Genomic DNA, 18,674 nt, shown 5'->3' on the forward strand with positions numbered 1-18,674 from the left:
AATCTACTTACAGGTAAAAATCTTCTTAAAGGTAACTTAAGGCGATCAGTGTAAACTCTCGGTTTCAAATCTAGTAGTAGTACATGTATAACAGGAGAACATTTGTGTTTCTTACCAACCTATAGGGACTGAACCCGACTGACCACCACTTTCCAGTCGTCCACTCAGATCATACCAACTGAGCTTAAAGGGAAATTCCAAAGCTAGCTAGAAGGTGAACATAATCAGATATACATCAAACACTTGTCACATATGCACTTATTCTACCTTTTGAAATTACTTTGTTGCTATCAAAACACCACTTCAGTAATAACAGGTTTTGATTGGTTTGTATATAATAGTTGGTTGGTATATTTATCTGTTTGATTGGTTTATTTATAATAGTTGGTTGGTGTGTTTATTTGTTTGGAAATTGCAGGTTTGATTGGTTGGTATATAATAGTTGGTTGGTATATTTATCTATTTGATTGGTTGGTATATAATAGTTGGGTGGGATAGCTATGTTTGGTTGGTAATAACAGGTTTGATTGATTGGTATATAATAGTTGGTTGGTATGTCTATGTTTGTTTGGTATATTTATGTTTGTTTGGTAATCACAGGTTTGATTGATTGGTATATAATAGTTGGTTGGCATATATTTATGTTTGTTTGGTATATTTCCCCCCCTGATTGGTTTATTTATAATAGTTGGTTGGTGTTTTTATTTGTTTGGAAATTGCAGGTTTGATTGGTTTGTATATAATAGTTGGGTGGTATATTTATCTGTTTGATTGGTCTATTTATAATAGTTGGTTGGTGAGTTTATTTGTTTGGAAATTGCAGGTTTGATTCGTTGGTATATAATAGTTGGTTGGTATGTCTATGTTTGTTTGGTATATTTATGTTTGTTTGGTAATCACAGGTTTGATTGATTGGTATATAATAGTTGGTTGGCATATATTTATGTTTGTTTGGTAATCACAGGTTTGATTGATTGGTATATAATAGTTGGTTGGTATGTCTATGTTTGTTTGGTATATTTAAGTTTGTTTGGTAATAAGAGGTTTGATTGGTTGGTATATAGTAGTTGGTTGGTATATCTATGTTTGTTTTGTATATTTATCTGTTTGATTGGTTGGTATATAATGGTTTGTTGGAATATCTATGTTTGTTTGGTAATAACAGGTTTGATTGGTTGGTATATTATAGTTGGTTGGTATATCTATGTTTGTTTTGTATATTTATCTGTTTGATTGGTCTATTTATAATAGTTGGTTGGTGCGTTTATTTGTTTGGAAATTGCAGGTTTGATTCGTTGGTATATAATAGTTGGTTGGTATGTCTATGTTTGTTTGGTATATTTATGTTTGTTTGGTATATTTATCTGTTTGATTGGTTTATTTATAATAGTTGTTTGGTATATTTATGTTTGTTTGGTATATTTATGTTTGTTTGGTAATAAGAGGTTTGATTGGTTGGTATATAATAGTTGGTTGGTATATATTTATGTTTGTTTGGTATATTTATGTTTGTTTGGTAAATTTATCTGTTTGATTGGTTTGTATATAATAGTTGGTTGGTATATCTATGTTTGTTTGGTAATAATAGGTTTGATTGGTTGGTATATAATGGTTAGTTGGTATATTTATGTTTGTTTGGTTATAATAGGTTTGATTGGTTGGTATATAATGGTTGGTTGGTATATTTATGTTTGATTGGTAATAACAGGGTTGATTGGTTTATTTATAATAGTTGTTTGGTATATTTATGTTTGTTTGGAAATAACAGGTTTGATTGATTGGTATATAATAGTTGGTTGGGATATTTATGTTTGTTTGGTAATAACAGGATTGATTGGTTGGTATATAACAGATGGTTTGTATATTTATGTTTGTTTGGTATATTTATCTATTTGATTGGTTGGTATATAATAGTTGGTTGGCATATATTTATGTTTGTTTGGTAAATTTATCTGATTGATTGGTTGGTATCTAATAGTTGGCTGGTATATCTATGTTTGTTTGGTATATTTATCTATTTGATTGGTTGGTATATAATGGTTAGTTGGTATATTTATGTTTGTTTGGTAAATTTATCTGATTGATTGGTTGGTATCTAATAGTTGGCTGGTATATCTATGTTTGTTTGGTATATTTATGTTCGTTTGGTAATAAGAGGTTTGATTGGTTGGTATGTAATAGTTGGGTGGTATATATTTATGTTTGTTTGGTAAATTTATCTGTTTGATTGGTTTGTATATAATAGTTGGTTGGTATATCTATGTTTGTTTGGTAATAACAGGTTTGATTGGTTTATTTATAATAGTTAGTTGGTATCTATGTTTGTTTGGTAATAACAGGTTTGATTGGTTGGTATATAACAGTTGGTTTGTATATTTATGTTTGTTTGGTAATAACAGGTTTGATTGGTTGGTATATAATAGTTGGTTGGTATATCTATGTTTGTTTGGTAATAACAGGTTTGATTTGTTGGTATATAATAGTTGGTTGGTATATTTATCTGTTTGATTGGTTGGTATATAATAGTTGGTTGGTATATCTATGTTTATTTGGTATATTTATCTGTTTGATTGGTTGGTATATAATAGTTGGTTGGTATATCTATGTTTGTTTGGTAATAACAGGTTTGATTGGTTAGAATAAGGATTTATAGTTCAGAATAACATTTAAACATTTACTCCAGACTGGTTATCAGTTAGATTAGCTGATTACTGTTACAGATTGAAATGTTAAATGGCAATTTTTTAGGCGAATAATATCCCAATTTAACCCCATTTATATGAGATTAATAAATCACAGGAAATTTAAAGCAAGCAAAAGCCATTGGGATTACACTGATGATTACCCTGTAAGTGATCAGGACATATAAGTGAGTATAAAGCCCCTTTTATATAGCAAGAAGATATCTGAAAATTAACTTCCTGATGACTTTAATTTAGGGACTAGGAAATATTTCTCAATGCAAATAATTCACATACTTTACATTTTGATGTATCACGATATGACCAGGATTCTCTCGGCAATCTGCAATGTCTCCATATCGATATCCATCCTCCCTTTAAATTTTAAAGCTATCCTCATCAATATCACTTACAGGATATAGACAATAGTGCTTGGAGCTAGCTACATAGTTATTTCAGTGGTGACAACAAGACGCTGTCATTGATATCCCCCGCCTTCAGTGCAAAAGTCATTAAAAACATGAAGCATAAAATAAAGGTCAAAATCAGCATCCTCAATATATATGTATTCAGTACAGCAACCTTAGATACACAATTGATGCAAGTATAATCAACATAGAACTTGTAATATATAGTCAAGATATAGAAAAGAGTAATTCTTCTTAACCAAGTCAATGAAGCGTAAAATAAAGGTCGAAATCAGCATCCGCAACAGGCATTCAGTAGAGCAACCCTAGATACATAATGGATGCAAGTATATAGCACTTATCGTAAGCAAGATAAAGCTAAGAGTACTTAATTCTTCTTAACCTCACATGAAGATAGGAGCAATTCTTCTGAACCAATGCAATGAAGCGTTAAATAAAGGTCAAAAGCAGCATCCACAATATGTATTCAGTAGAGCCACCCTAGATTCACAATTGATGCAAATATAATCAACATAGCACTTGTAGTAGGCAAGATATAGATGAGAGCCATTTCTATATATCCCATCCCCCCCCCCCCCCCCCCCCCTATTTATAAAACCCATGACTATCCCTGAAAGTATAACTCTAGTATAAGTAACATACAAGTCCCCGATAAGAGAGTAAAGTCAAGCATCTCATTTGCATATAAAACCCTAATCAGTTTTGAGTTCATCATTCACTTGTAGGTGGAAAGTATCAGTGAAGAATAAATCCCAAATCAAAAACTTAAAAGTTGAAATATATTTGACTTTTACCCTATAAGAATTTCTTCTGCAAACGGCAGTGGACTTCCTTCCCTCTCATTATGGCAAACAGCCAACACAGCAACTATCCCAGGTTGATCAAAACTGACCAGACAATTGGACTAAAATATCTACAGTGTACAATAATCCCAGGAAACACAATCTCGTTAGCACAAACAATTACAGCTAAGTGGATACCCAATGATATCTCACATTAAGTGACAGTATAAAACCAAAACAACGGGAAATTTCTTTATAGCAGATTGAAAAATTCTGTTGACATCATCCATTTTGTTAATTAAATATTAATTTATTGTACTTTTCAACACAGAAGCAATCAATATATTTAATGTCGATCACATGACTGCTGGATAAAATTGCAATACCACACCCCCATGTTTATCTGACGTCTCCAATGACAGCTGCATGCACATGTGCAGTGTGTATGGATATATTTCATGACAGGATTTTTTTTTGTCACAGAATTTTTCAATACATGTATATTTCATCATGGATATATATATATCTTACCAGGGCTTTCAATCGAACGAAATATATCCATCCAAGCAATTTGAGTAATCTGAGACAAGAAATCAACAATGTGTGTAGTATCGTTTCTATTACACACCTACAATTGTCCTTTATAGGTGTATTTTATCATGGATATATATTTCATGAGGCTTTAGTCCATCCACGCAATAAACGTGTGCAATCGGAGACATTACAAACGAAATGGAAGATTGCTGGTCTATTTGTTAACGGTTTTATTACATACTTTCTCACTAGTTCTTTTTTAATATTTACCTGGTATGTTTTATTTTCTGAAAACTTTCTTACTATTATTTACCCTGTATTAATTTCCAATTTGGTTCCCGAAAACTTGAAGAAAACAACGTTGAGGATGTAATAATGACGTTTTATTACCATAGCGTAAAATACAGCAAAAATGTTCAGATCCCATTCTGGATTCAATTTTCCAGTTTGTTCAGTAGATACAACTGATGAAATTGGTCAGTTCTGGATCCGGGGTAATACAACATCTTGTAATAGCAAAGTGCAAACTACAGGGTCTTGGATTGAATCAGGCTCTAAAGAAGCAGTGTCTTATCTATTTAGTGAAATTCACCAGAACCTGGGATCATAAAGCCATTTCAAACTTAAGTTTTTGCTTTATGCAGGAGTCACACCGTCCCGAAATTGATACCAGATGGCCATACGAATATGGAATTTTGAATTTCGCACGAAGATGGTGCTGAACTTGGTCACAGACGAAGGCATTAACACAAAGGTGTGAATTTGTATTCAGTAGTTTATCCGCAGGACACACGAAGGCTACACGAAGGCTACACGATGGCTAGACGAAGGCCACACGATGGCCACATGATGGCTACACAAAGGCTACACGATGGCTACACGAAGGCCACACGAAGGCTACCCGATGGCTACACGGTGCTACAGGAAGGCCACACGATGGCTACACAATGGCTACACGAAGGCTACACGAAGGTCACACGAAGGCCACACGATGGTCACACGATGGCCACACAATAGGCCACAAGATGGCCAAACGAAGGCCACACGAAGGCCAAACAAAGGCCACACGATGGCTACTTGATGGCTACACGAAGGCTACACGATGGCTACATGATGGCTACATGAAGGCCACACGATGGCTACACAATGGCCACATGATGGCTACACGAAGGCCACACGATGGCTACACGAAGGCCACACGAAGGCCACACGATGGCGACATGATGGCCACACTATGGCTACACGAAGGCCACACAATTGCTACACGATGGCTACAGGAAGGCCACACGATGGCTACACGATGACTACACGAAGGCCACACGATGGCTACACGATGGCTACACGAAGGCCACACGATGGTCACATGATGGCTACACAATGGCTACACGATGGCTACACGATGGACACACGATTGACACACGATGGACACACGAAAGCCACACGATGGCTACACGGTGGCCACACGACGTCATATTGAGAGCATGATGCATTCGAACTAGGTCACGAAGGCCACATGTGACCTCTCAATGGTAATAAGACCTTCGACCGACTGTGGGAAATTCAATTGCTGTTTGGAGATTATTTCAACTTTATTTCAAATTTAATTCAACTTTAACATGCCACCCAAGGCAGGGAGATGCAGAGGGAAGAGGCTGGCTGGTAAATGCAAAACTCAGAAGAGGAAAGCAGAGCATGCCAAAGATGGCGTAAGATGCCCTCATGAATGGCCCGATGTGTTTATGATCAGATCTGAAATTTTAACATTTCCTAAATATCGTGTGTCCATCTGGTGTCTATTTCTGGACAGTGTGACGCCTGCATTAGCGAATCAGGCAAGACGTCACTTTTCATGACTTTATTTGTGATTGGTTAACTCAAAACGACAATTTTAGACTTAAGATCAAATGTTTCATGATCTGGGGGCCAGGTATGCAATAGAGCTCTTAAGAGTATTCCGAACAGATGACCTTTGGATAAATGAATATACCTATATTTGTTACATAAATTTTCCAACAGTGAATTCATCTCTGGATATCAGGGCAATGGAGACTTGTTTCTATCCTCCTACCTTTAAATAATACACTTCAAGTCAATCATTCAATAGGTAGCTTGAATACCTCATAACTAATATACATTCCACCTGAATATGCCTATAATTAAACCTTATGAGATTTTGTCCTTAAATGAAAGATGCTATAAAAACTCTGTCTGCATCGTGTTCTGGATAAGATGTTTCATAGCCATATTTAAAATTCAGTTTCAAATATTCAGTTTACCTTGTCTTAATTAACTTCTGTTGTATTTAAAAACTTTTGTTGTATTTGAAGAGAAACAGAAGTCATGACATGCACATTGTATTGAATTTGCCCATATAACACATGTACAAATAACAAAATTATATTTTTCATGGTAAAATTTTATTAATGTTGTGGGACACTTTGGATTTCCATACAATATCATTGCCAGATTGTAATGTGTAATTTCCCTCCTTTAAACAGGTACCTGTGTCATTAACCAGTGTAATAATTAAATGTTTCACAAAAATTGAGGAATTTTCATAAAATCTAATTCAAACGTCTATAACCCAACCCTGGATTATCAGGGGGGGGCAAGACGATCAGTTTCTGTGTCTAAAGATTGGTAGTGATCATGATCACATTTTAAAAAACCTAACCTCGTCTTACAGAAAAGATGTAGGCTCACTTTGGGAAATAAAAATGTGAAAAAACAAGCAAACACTGTAGCTTAAATGCCCCACAAAAAAATCTAAAGTAGAAGAAGTAAAGAGTGCCCCCCACCCCCATCAAATGTGGTTAATAGTCTATATCATATGTACGTACATGTATGTGGGATTACGACCTTCTACCCTGGAGTACAGATTTGTCAGAACCCAAAAGCAGTTCCGACACAAAATTCTGTCTCCGTGGGTACAATTTTCATCTCCCACATATGCATAATGATTGATTCATTTTCTCCTACCTTTGGTAAAACATGAAATAAACAATGTAAATGGAACACTAAACATAGCAAAGATTTCTAGAATAGATAACATATACACAAACGAAGGCCATATTCGGACAGAGCAGAAACAAGTACAAAATACCTAAAATTTAAAGAAGCTTGTACAACTTTTTCCTATGTTCTTCATTTGCCAACTCAGAGATTGCGACAGTCCGTCAAATGACATTTTTAACGTGTTTTCAATTGCGATGTCACAGTTCACAGAGTGCATGCATGATAAACACATATTGTGTGGAGCTGCCAGGGCGTTCCACATGGTACATATGTATCTTTCATTCATCTTTCATTGGAGGTGGGAGAAATGGTACATTGTATGTCTTACTCAAGTTATCACATCAAATGTAACATGATGGTTAAACTAACATACAATTTTATAAATAAGGTTGTGGTCTTACAGTATCATTTAATGTGATAAAGATCACATAATTTCTAACAGCATCGAAAAATGTTACACACAATATCACACAATGTCAAACAGTATCATGCAATGTGATATGGTATTATACAATACTATACAACTTCATACAATTCAATACAATATCATTCCATGGTACATTATCATACAATGTAATACACTATTATACAATGTAAAACAGTATCATACAATGTAATACAGTATCGTACGATATAATACAGTATCATACAATGTAATACAGTATCAAACAATGTAATACAGTGTCATACAATGGTACAGTATTATATAATGTGATACAGTATCATATAATGTAAAACAGTGTCATACAATATAATACAGTGTCATACAATATAATACAGTATCATACAATGTAATACAGTATCATACAATGTAATACAGTATCAAACAATGTAATACAGTGTCATACAATGGTACAGTATTATATAATGTGATACAGTATCATATAATGTAAAACAGTATCATAAAATGTAATACAGTATCATACAATATAATACAGTATCAAACAATGTAATACAGTATCATAAAATGTAATATAGTATCAAACAATGTAATACAGTGTCATACAATGGTACAGTATTATATAATGTGATACAGTATCATATAATGAAAAACAGTATCATACAATATAATACATTATCATACAATGTGATACAGTATCATAAAGTGTAATACAGTATCATACAATGTAACACAGTATCATACAATATAATACAGTATCAAACAATGTAATACAGTATCAAACAATGTAATACCGTGACATACAATGGTACAGTATTATATAATGGGATACAGTATCATATAATGTAAAACAGTGTCACACAATATAATACAGTATCATACAATATAATACAGTATCATACAATATAATACATTATCATACAATGTGATACAGTATCATACAATGTAATACAGTATCATACAATGTAATACAGTATCAAACAATGTAATACAGTGTCATACAATGGTACAGTATTATATAATGTGATACAGTATCATATAATGTAATATAGTGTCATACAATATAATACAGTATCATACAATATAATACAGTATCATACAATGTGATACAGTATCATACAATGTAATACAGTATCATACAATGTAATACAGTATCATACAATGTAATACAGTATCAAACAATGTAATACAGTGTCATACAATGGTACAGTATTATATAATGTGATACAGTATCATATAATGTAAAACAGTATCATACAATATAATACAGTATCATACAATATAATACAGTATCATACAATGTGATACAGTATCATATAATGTAATACAGTATCATACAATGTAATACAGTATCATACAATGTAATACAGTATCAAACAATGTAATACAGTGTCATACAATGGTACAGTATTATATAATGTGATACAGTATCATATAATGTAAAACAGTATCATACAATATAATACAGTATCATACAATATAATACAGTATCATACAATGTGATACAGTATCATATAATGTAATACAGTATCATACAATGTAATACAGTATCATACAATGTAATACAGTATCAAACAATGTAATACAGTGTCATACAATGGTACAGTATTATATAATGTGATACAGTATAATATAATGTAAAACAGTATCATAAAATGTAATACAGTATCATACAATGTAATACAGTGTCAAACAATGTAATACAGTATCATACAATGTAATACAGTATCAAACAATGTAATACAGTATCATACAATGTAATACAGTGTCAAACAATGTGATACAGTATCATATAATGTAATACAGTATCATACAATGTAATACAGTATCATGCAATGTAATACAGTATCAAACAATGTAATACAGTATCATACAATGGTACAGTATTATATAATGTGATACAGTATCATATAATGTAAAACAGTATCATACAATATAATACAGTATCATACAATGTGATACAGTATCATATAATGTATACAGGATCATACAATGTAATACAGTATCATACAATGTAATACGGTATCAAACAATGTAATACAGTGTCATACAATGGTACAGTATTATATAATGTGATACAGTATCATATAATGTAAAACAGTATCATACAATATAATACAGTATCATAAAATATAATACAGTATCATACAATGTGATACAGTATCATATAATGTATACAGGATCATACAATGTAATACAGTATCATACAATGTAATACAGTATCATAAAATGATACAGTACAATATAATGGTACAGTATTATATAATGTTATACAGTATCATATAATGTAATACAGTATCATACAATATAATATAGTACAGTGCAATATAATACAGTATCATACAATGTGATACAGTACAATAAAATGTAATACAGTATATTTCAATGTGATACAATGTGATACAATATGATACAATGTGATACAATGTCCATGCAATACATTACACTTAGGTCTTACAGTATCATACAATGCCATACAGTATTGTTAAGTCTAAATTGGTATGTATTACCATCACAGTCATCACACTTAGGTCTGGCCAAATGGCCATTACTCAGCAATTAGGTTTCACTCCATGAACTGTCTGTTAAGTTATAGATCTGTCCATCATGAATAAATGTATAGCCTCTTTGTGGCCGGCCCAACTAATTGACTACTGCTTTAACATTTGAAACCCAATTGTAGCAGCCACCAAGACGGAAGATTGGAGATGTCAACTTGCATTAGACTCTCCCTGGGGTAGTATAATACTTCACACATCCAGCTCAACAGGACAATGTATGTCATTGATCCGACCAAACAATCACGATTTTGACCAGGAATGAAATGAAAGGAAATGTCCTATATACTACACGCTGATATTTTCGTCTGCTTAAAGTTAACGATAATACATGTACAGTAATGGACGTTTCTTGTTTCATACTTCAATTTCACCACGTATTGGACACATACTCCTGTAATGTTTATGGGTGGGGTTTGGTTCCTTAGCATGGTGCTGTATTTCACTACTTTATCACATGAAAGGAACATGGATGTTTTTTTGAAACAGAGAAATACAAGTGCATTCCATTGTCTATTGTATTACACTAAAAACTTTTTGTAATTTCAGTAATTTGTACATATGAAATAGTTTGAAATGGTAAAACCACAAAATAATTTACCGGTAGGTGTTGTGCGTTATGCTTTATTGTTTTTCTTTTCCGTTATAAAGTTGTTCTATTCTTACATTAATTTTTGTCCCATTTTGAACTGAATTATATATATATATTTATCCCAAAACAAATTTCCTATATATAGCTCTTTGTCAATTGACTACATAGATGTACATGTGCATGTCAACTTGTACAGGAAGTTTGAATAAGTCTGAGGTTTGTATGACACTATTGCTGAACAACTTCTCCACATCTCCCTGTAGGAGCTGTGAGGAGATCTGTACAGCTGTGCCATGTTTTACATGCATTCTGTTAGTCAATATCTGTAAATAAATCATGACAGCAGACTTACAGATTTATAGCAGCAATTAAATTCCTTTAAGTAAGCTATGGGGTGTGGTTTGTGTGCCACTCAAAGGTCAGTTTGTGTAACACAAGGTCAGATAAGTTCTGCTCTTTCAGACATGTCTTTGGTTATAGCTACATGTGTATAAGTCCCTCAGACATGTCTTTGGTTATAGCTATAGATGCTAGGTCAGACTTGTCTTTGGTTATAGCTATAGATGCTAGGTCAGACTTGTCCTTTGGTTATAGCAATAGATGCTAGGTCAGACTTGTCCTTTGGTTTAAGCAATAGATGCTAGGTCAGCCTTGTCTTTGGCTATAGCTATAGATGCTAGGTCAGAATTGTCCTTTGGATATAGCTATTGATGCTAGGTCAGACTTGTCCTTTGGATATAGCTATAGATGCTAGGTCAGACTTGTCCTTTGGTTATAGCTATAGATGCTAGGTCAGACTTGTCCTTTGGTTATAGCTATAGATGATAGGTCAGACATGTCTTTGGGTATAGCTATAGATGCTAGGTCAGACTTGTCCTTTGGTTTAAGCAATAGATGCTACGTCAGACTTGTCCTTTGGTTATAGCTATAGATGCTAGGTCAGACATGTCTTTGGTTATAGCTATAGATGCTAGGTCAGCCTTGTCTTTGGCTATAGCTATAGATGCTAGGTCAGACTTGTCCTTTGGTTATAGCTATAGATGCTAGGTCAGACATGTCTTTGGTTATAGCTATAGATGCTAGGTCAGACTTGTCCTTTGGATATAGCTTTAGATGCTAGGTCAGGCATGTCTTTGGTTAAAGCTATAGATGCTAGGTCAGACATGTCTTTGGTTATAGCTATAGATGCTAGGTCAGACTTGTCCTTTGCTTATAGCTATAGATACTAGGTCAGACTTGTCTTTGGTTATAGCAATAGAGGCTAGGTCAGACTTGTCCTTTGGTTATGGCAATAAATGCCTCAGACATGTCTTTGGTTATAGCAATAGATGCTAGGTCAGACTTGTCTTTGGTTATAGCAATAAATGCTAGGTCAGACTTGTCCTTTGGTTATAGCTATAGATGCTAGGTCAGACTTGTCTTTGGCTATAGCTATAGATGATAGGTCAGACATGTCTTTGGTTATAGCTATAGATTCTAGGTCAGACTTGTCCTTGGGATATAGCTATAGATGCTAGGTCCGAATTGTCCTTTGGTTATAGCAAGAGATGCTAGGTCAGACTTGGCCTTTGGTTATAGCTATAGATGCAGGTCAGATTTGTCGTTTGGTTATAGCAATAGATCCTAGGTCAGACTTGTCCTTTGGATATAGCTATAGATTCTAGGTCAGACTTGTCTTTGGATATAGCTATAGATGCTAGGTCAGACTTGTCTTTGGTTATAGCTATAGATGCTAGGTCAGATTTGTCGTTTGGTTATAGCAATAGATGCTAGGTCAGACTTGTCCTTTGGTTATAGCTATAGATGATAGGTCAGACATGTCTTTGGTTATAGCTATAGATGCTAGGTCAGACTTGTCTTTGGTTGCAATAGATGCTAGGTCATACTTGTCTTTTGTTAAAGCAATAGATGCTAGGTCAGACTTGTCCTTTGGTTATAGCTATAGATGCTAGGTTAGACTTGGCCTTTGGATATAGCTATAGATGCTAGGTCAGATTTGTCCTTTGGTTATAGCAATAGATGCTAGGTCCGACTTGTCCTTTGGTTATAGCTATAGATGCTAGGTCAGACTTGTCCTTTGGCTATAGCTATAACCAAAGACAAGTGTGACCTAGCATCTATTGCTATAACCAAAGATATTCTGGTTTTCCTTAATGTCATGCCCGTCATTTCATTTGCCTTTTTGCCTACAGTTAACATTTCCTTAATGCCATGCCCATCGTTACATTTGCCTATTTCTTTCACCGCTAACGTTTTCTCTATATAAGACCTCCTGTTTTTCATTTGCCTTCTCGCTTACCACAGACGTTTGGTCTATTGAAACATACAATACAACCAATAGCAGTTGGTAGTGTAGCATTGATCCTTGTTACTGAAAACTCTGAACCAAATAGAAGCAGTTACACTTAAAATGTCTTAGAACAGCTGTTTCCTTTGTTTTGAACAATAACTTTTACTCCATTTGATCTGCAGGTAGCTATAGATAGAGACTAATTAGAGTTCTTAAGCCATATGGCTTCATTACAAATTGTGACAAAAGCTTGTGAACACCGTACGAAAGTTTGCCATCGTTCTGGTTAACTAAATCTACTGATTTGAGCAAACCACAAAATAGCATATGTACAAAAACTTTAAGTCAGAGCAATGGAAATAATATAAATAATTGTGTAATCAATAAAGAAAATTCTTCATTGAAATTCAGACCTCAGGTTTTGATGACCATGCTTAGTGAATGATAATTATTTCCAGAGCAAAGAGTCTCTAAGAAATCTGCAAACCTTTCATTGATTGCAAAAACACCTTTCTATTGTTCAATATCATCAGTCAAGATTGATAATTTAAGATAGAATTTGTCTGGTTGTTTTATAGCCAATTGACAATTTGAATTGTTTTTAGGCTGCATCGGTATGCATATCAAGTTCAATTTCACAAAAGTTCTGTAAAACCCTTTCAATTGAGATGCTAATAAATCAGTTGATGGTCATTTCTTCCTAGGAATATCAGTGTAATCAGTTTCTTGACTCTTGTAAGTTCTTATTTAGTTTCTTCAATTTTTCTGGACAAGTCAAGAGTTGAGATTTAGTTTCAACTTGCCCAACAAGGTACTCCTTTCAAATGTTACAGTTGAGCCCTGAGCATCATAGGAAGCAATTCTGCAAAAGACTGGCATCATTCCTTTACACCAACTTTACTCTTAATATACATTTAACACTAATGTTATGCTTACCTTTTGTCCAGGCAGAAGATCCACTCGGATGCCATATTCCTGATTCTGCATCCACCCTGAAACACACCCAATACTGCTGTTAAAACATGATTTTATAAACCAACTCACAGCTGCTTGGGTCTAATATTCTGGATCAATCATCTAAAATATCATATTATCCATTAAGGATCCCTGTACCACTGCATGTAAAATACCAGAGATTTCCAATTTTGTATGTACAGCTATCTCCCCTTAATTCTGTTTTCAATATATACCAGTAGGTAACTATAGTGCAACTAGGGCAGATAACAACTGTACCCGTTGACCCTATGATCTAAGGTTCTAATCCTGGTCTGGTCCTGTAAACGTTGCATTTAATTGGACTCCAAATTCTGTTATTGATATTTTCTGTTTATTTCATCTTGATTATCTTTTCAAAAAAGTTCCATTTGGTATGGTTTCGAAAAACATTTATCAAAGTTATAATCATGCCGGCAAAAAGATTCAAATGCAATGTAAGAATTATTGGATATTTCTAATGTATAGTTACAGTTTTTGGCAGTGCTACAGAAATCCTTCAATAAATTCTTGCTTTTACTACTCCAATCAACAGGTTTACTGGTTATATAATAACACTAAAGCAAATGTGTATAAATATAAAAGCTGAAGAGCCCTGTGTAGGGTGAAAGCTGCTACATGTAGTTCTGTAGTCGGTCGTTATATCTTAACTTTTCTATAAATACAAATGAACTTATTAAAACTTGTGTAAATATATATTTTAACATTAACTCTATATGTATTCATTAAAACTGTTTAAAGTGCAAATTTATGTAAATATGAATTCTATATATATATATATGAATATATTGATTAAGCCAGGCATCGCATTCAATTCAATTCCCAAAGTTGCAGTTTCCAATATACCCCAAACAAAAACACAAAAACTAAGTTCAATAATTTACAATAATTTCAAAAATCCATATAGTCGCAGCTTAAGGCCCTATTGGTATATATGTGGCATTTTTGCCAACAAAGGATTACAATTTACATGCAATGTTTGCATATGCAATAGGCAATACACTGAGTATATAGTGTATATACCAATACTGTAAAAAAAGACGGAAGAAATAATCCATAATTTTCCTGAAGCTCTCTTTTAAGAATAAAAAAATAAAACTTACATCTTAAACCAAATCTCGTAAAACTAAAACCTGTTTCCAGAGAACATGTATAAATGTGGATAGTTTTCTAATACATGTAGATATTTTGAAAATTTAAAACTTAATTGTTTTGAACTCACCTCAAATTTTAAATGTTAATTATGATAATAAAAGTTTTGTGATATTTTCAAGAGTTGTGAATCACGAATGAAAAGTGAGAAAACTGGCGTACATGTAGGTGTGGAAAAAAACTACCGTAATGAAATTACATGGAAAACTTTTGGATTTGCTGTTTATTACATTTCTAAAAGAAATGTAGCCCTGGGGTTGCCAGTGGCCCATCGGAGAGTGTGCCGCATAGGGTACACTGTAATGTTACAATCAAATCTATTTCTTTGACATTTATATTTTTGACATTTTATGTGATTGGCTATAGAGTAATGGTACCTAGCCTAAGGTACTGATAATACCATGTTGCTGATGTAACATTACAACATTGGTTAATAAGTTAATAAATTTGTATCATTAGACAATAAACCAAGCGTGGTGCCTACATGTGAAATAGTATTATAGTTTATAAAATCATAAAAGAACAAACAAAAATTGAAAAGAAACAAATTTTTCGCTTTCTTTTTCTTCTAAAATATTGTGCATTTAACTCTACTAACTGAGGAAAGTGGGGCTATTGTGCCCAATTAGGAATGGGTCTGTTTTACAGACCTACAGTGTAATAATTAAGCAACCTGGTTCGATATATGGTAAACGTTCCCATATATCAGGGACAGGATAATTACACACCAGGAACACATGTCAAACCAAACCAACAAACATTGATTTACTTAAATTGTGAGCAAGTCAATCTACCCTATTGAAATTTTTAAAAAAAATGACAAGTATGGGGTTTAGTGGCAAATTTTGATGGGGAAAATATACCGGTTTTAAATAAAATTCCCAGACTGGGGGTCTATACCCCTCTAGATCAACCACAGCAAGGATTACCCAGAGACGTATATACTACTTTATATATATATCTATCTACATGTATATGTTATACTCCACATGCAGAGACCAAAATGGCTTTGATGCGGAGGGGATTAAATATGTCTCTGACTTACCCCAGAGATTCGTCGCATCGACTTTTCCTTCTGTAGATACAGAATGACAGTCCAGAAATACACTGATGATAACACGTGTACAGGGACGTTTGACAACACACTCCTCCACGCCTAGTACTGCTTGATGGTGGCCCTTGCCTGTAACCATAATTTCTGAGGAGAAACTGAGATACTGACTTCACTAGTCGCTTACATTCTGAACGGGTTGTCGTCACCTGCCAGCTGATCCTGACTATGTGGTAATATAAAGGTCTCCAAATGTAATGTTTATAACGCCTCACCGGGATTCCCTCAAGATTTACGTATAAAAATCCATGACACGTGAAAATCTATTAATATCACACTTGTTGTGCACCGGCTCGTGACGTCACGCGACAATCTGACCATACGGCGTGTGTCGTGGTGTTCTATATAACGCGCCTCTAATAAATGTCGTCTGTCAAGAGAGACGTGTGAAGATACAAAAAGATCAATAATTACGCTTAGTGAAATTTTGCGTCACTTATAAATAAGCTGGTATGTAGTGTCTGAGGAAGTACACACAAAGAAACAGAAGAGGCACTTGTACGTCGCCATGGACTATTCAATACCACAAGGCGATAAAACAGACCAGGTGTCCTTTCGTAGCGAGTGACCGCTGTCGCTTATCGACCGATCGAAGTGAAGCTTGGTCTGACAGACAAACTCGATCGTAACATATTGAACATAACTACCTAGCTTTGTCGTCATGCTACAGGGCCGATCTGCCTCTGTCCGTTCCTTGCTCCACCATCGCCGCCATAAACACTGATGATACAGGTACAGCGGAGGACACCGCACGCATTTCATTGGTCGATATAAACCAGATTACGGCTCACGAAAGTCTCCAGTGCGCCAAATATAGAACGGGGATCCACACACAAGTGCTGCACAGTGAAAATCTGTTTTCATTATCGACTCTGAGAGAAGGCTTAGCCTTAAGTGCTCATATAAGGATTTAAATAAGGTGAAACTGGCGTTGAATTAAAGGAAACAGAACTTGCAAAGTCGACACACCATGCAAGCACAGGTTGGCTCCAGGAAAGACGCTTGATTGGTATTTGTGCAGTTACACACTATATATAATCGGCAGACCAATGTATACGTTCTCTTTAGCTTAAAACAGCAAAGTCCAATTACGATCATGTAATTACAATTATGATGCTATAGTTATGCTATTTCACCTGATTACATATTGATAAAAATGGAGCTGTTCCTCGGGTTTTGGTTAAGGTTCAATAAGCCCCCTAAAAGATGTAATAGTCACCCTAAATTTTGACCCCCTGGCAAGTCATATTCTAATAACCTTAACAAAATATTTGTAATTTAAATATATTGAACTTGTACATGAGCTATTAAAAAGTACACAATCAGGTTAACGAAGTCAAAATACGGCATTAAGGCTGATGTTATAACATGTCAATCTCTTAAGCGACCCAACTGAATGTATCATTGATATACCTACAATGTAGGTCATGCGGGGCTTTATTTCTCTTTAACTATGTGTGGAAAGGTATACCGGCCTCATAAGAAGATGACTGTTGCTATGGGAAAGTAAAAAAATCATAGAAAAACGATCGCGTAACATATTTTACCGGTATACATGTGTAAAACCATAGACCTTTGACCATAAACACTTAAAGTTCATATAAAATGTCATTTCTTAACATTCAATGTTTTCACACATTATTGTACTGTCTAGCACATTCATATAATCACCGAATGTTATCAAATGGCACATCCTCTAAAGTTCATTTATCGATCAACGTTACTTAGCCTCTGTTTTCCTATTTATAAATTGCTAAAATGTACTACCAGGGGATTTTACTATGATTTTAGTGGTATCGCATGGCAACATCTATCTTTATTTGAGGTCGGAACTCCTCTAAACCGCTAGTAGAAGAGAAATAAAGCTCCGCATGGCCTAGGTATATAAATAAACTTTAGATTATGGGTCATTTTTCAGCACTCGGTTGGATCGCAAAAGAGATTGATTTTTTCCAAGTCTAGTTAGCTATTTTTATGAAGACATCAGCCTTAATGCCTTATTTTTGACTACGTTAACCTGCCTATGTATTTTTTGTATAGCCAATGTACAAGTTCAATATATATACAAATATAAGTTCCGATTTTAATTGAGGTATTTGAATATGACTTCTCAGGGGGTTGAAATTTTAGGTGACTAC

At 34.2% G+C, this 18,674-nt stretch overlaps 1 protein-coding gene across 2 annotated transcripts in view; it reads right to left on the reverse strand.

The window, feature by feature from the left end:
• Nucleotides 1–17,350, reverse strand: part of LOC110446825 (rap guanine nucleotide exchange factor 4-like) — a 49,661-nt gene extending 32,311 nt beyond the window's left edge. The window contains exons 1-2 of one of the 2 annotated variants that reach the window (XM_021492142.1): nt 17,184–17,350; nt 14,217–14,272 (exon numbers count right to left, since the gene is read on the reverse strand). In XM_021492142.1, the coding sequence (XP_021347817.1) occupies nt 14,217–14,251 (35 nt within the window). In that variant the 5' untranslated portion in view covers nt 14,252–14,272; nt 17,184–17,350. Of the gene's footprint in view, nt 1–14,216; nt 14,273–16,470 lie in introns of both variants that reach the window. The other variant, XM_021492141.1, reaches the window with a different exon arrangement.
• Nucleotides 17,351–18,674: the final 1,324 nt, after the last annotated feature.

This window comes from Mizuhopecten yessoensis, unplaced genomic scaffold, assembly GCF_002113885.1.
Source record: "Mizuhopecten yessoensis strain PY_sf001 unplaced genomic scaffold, ASM211388v2 scaffold3015, whole genome shotgun sequence".
Classification (NCBI taxonomy): domain Eukaryota; kingdom Metazoa; phylum Mollusca; class Bivalvia; order Pectinida; family Pectinidae; genus Mizuhopecten; species Mizuhopecten yessoensis.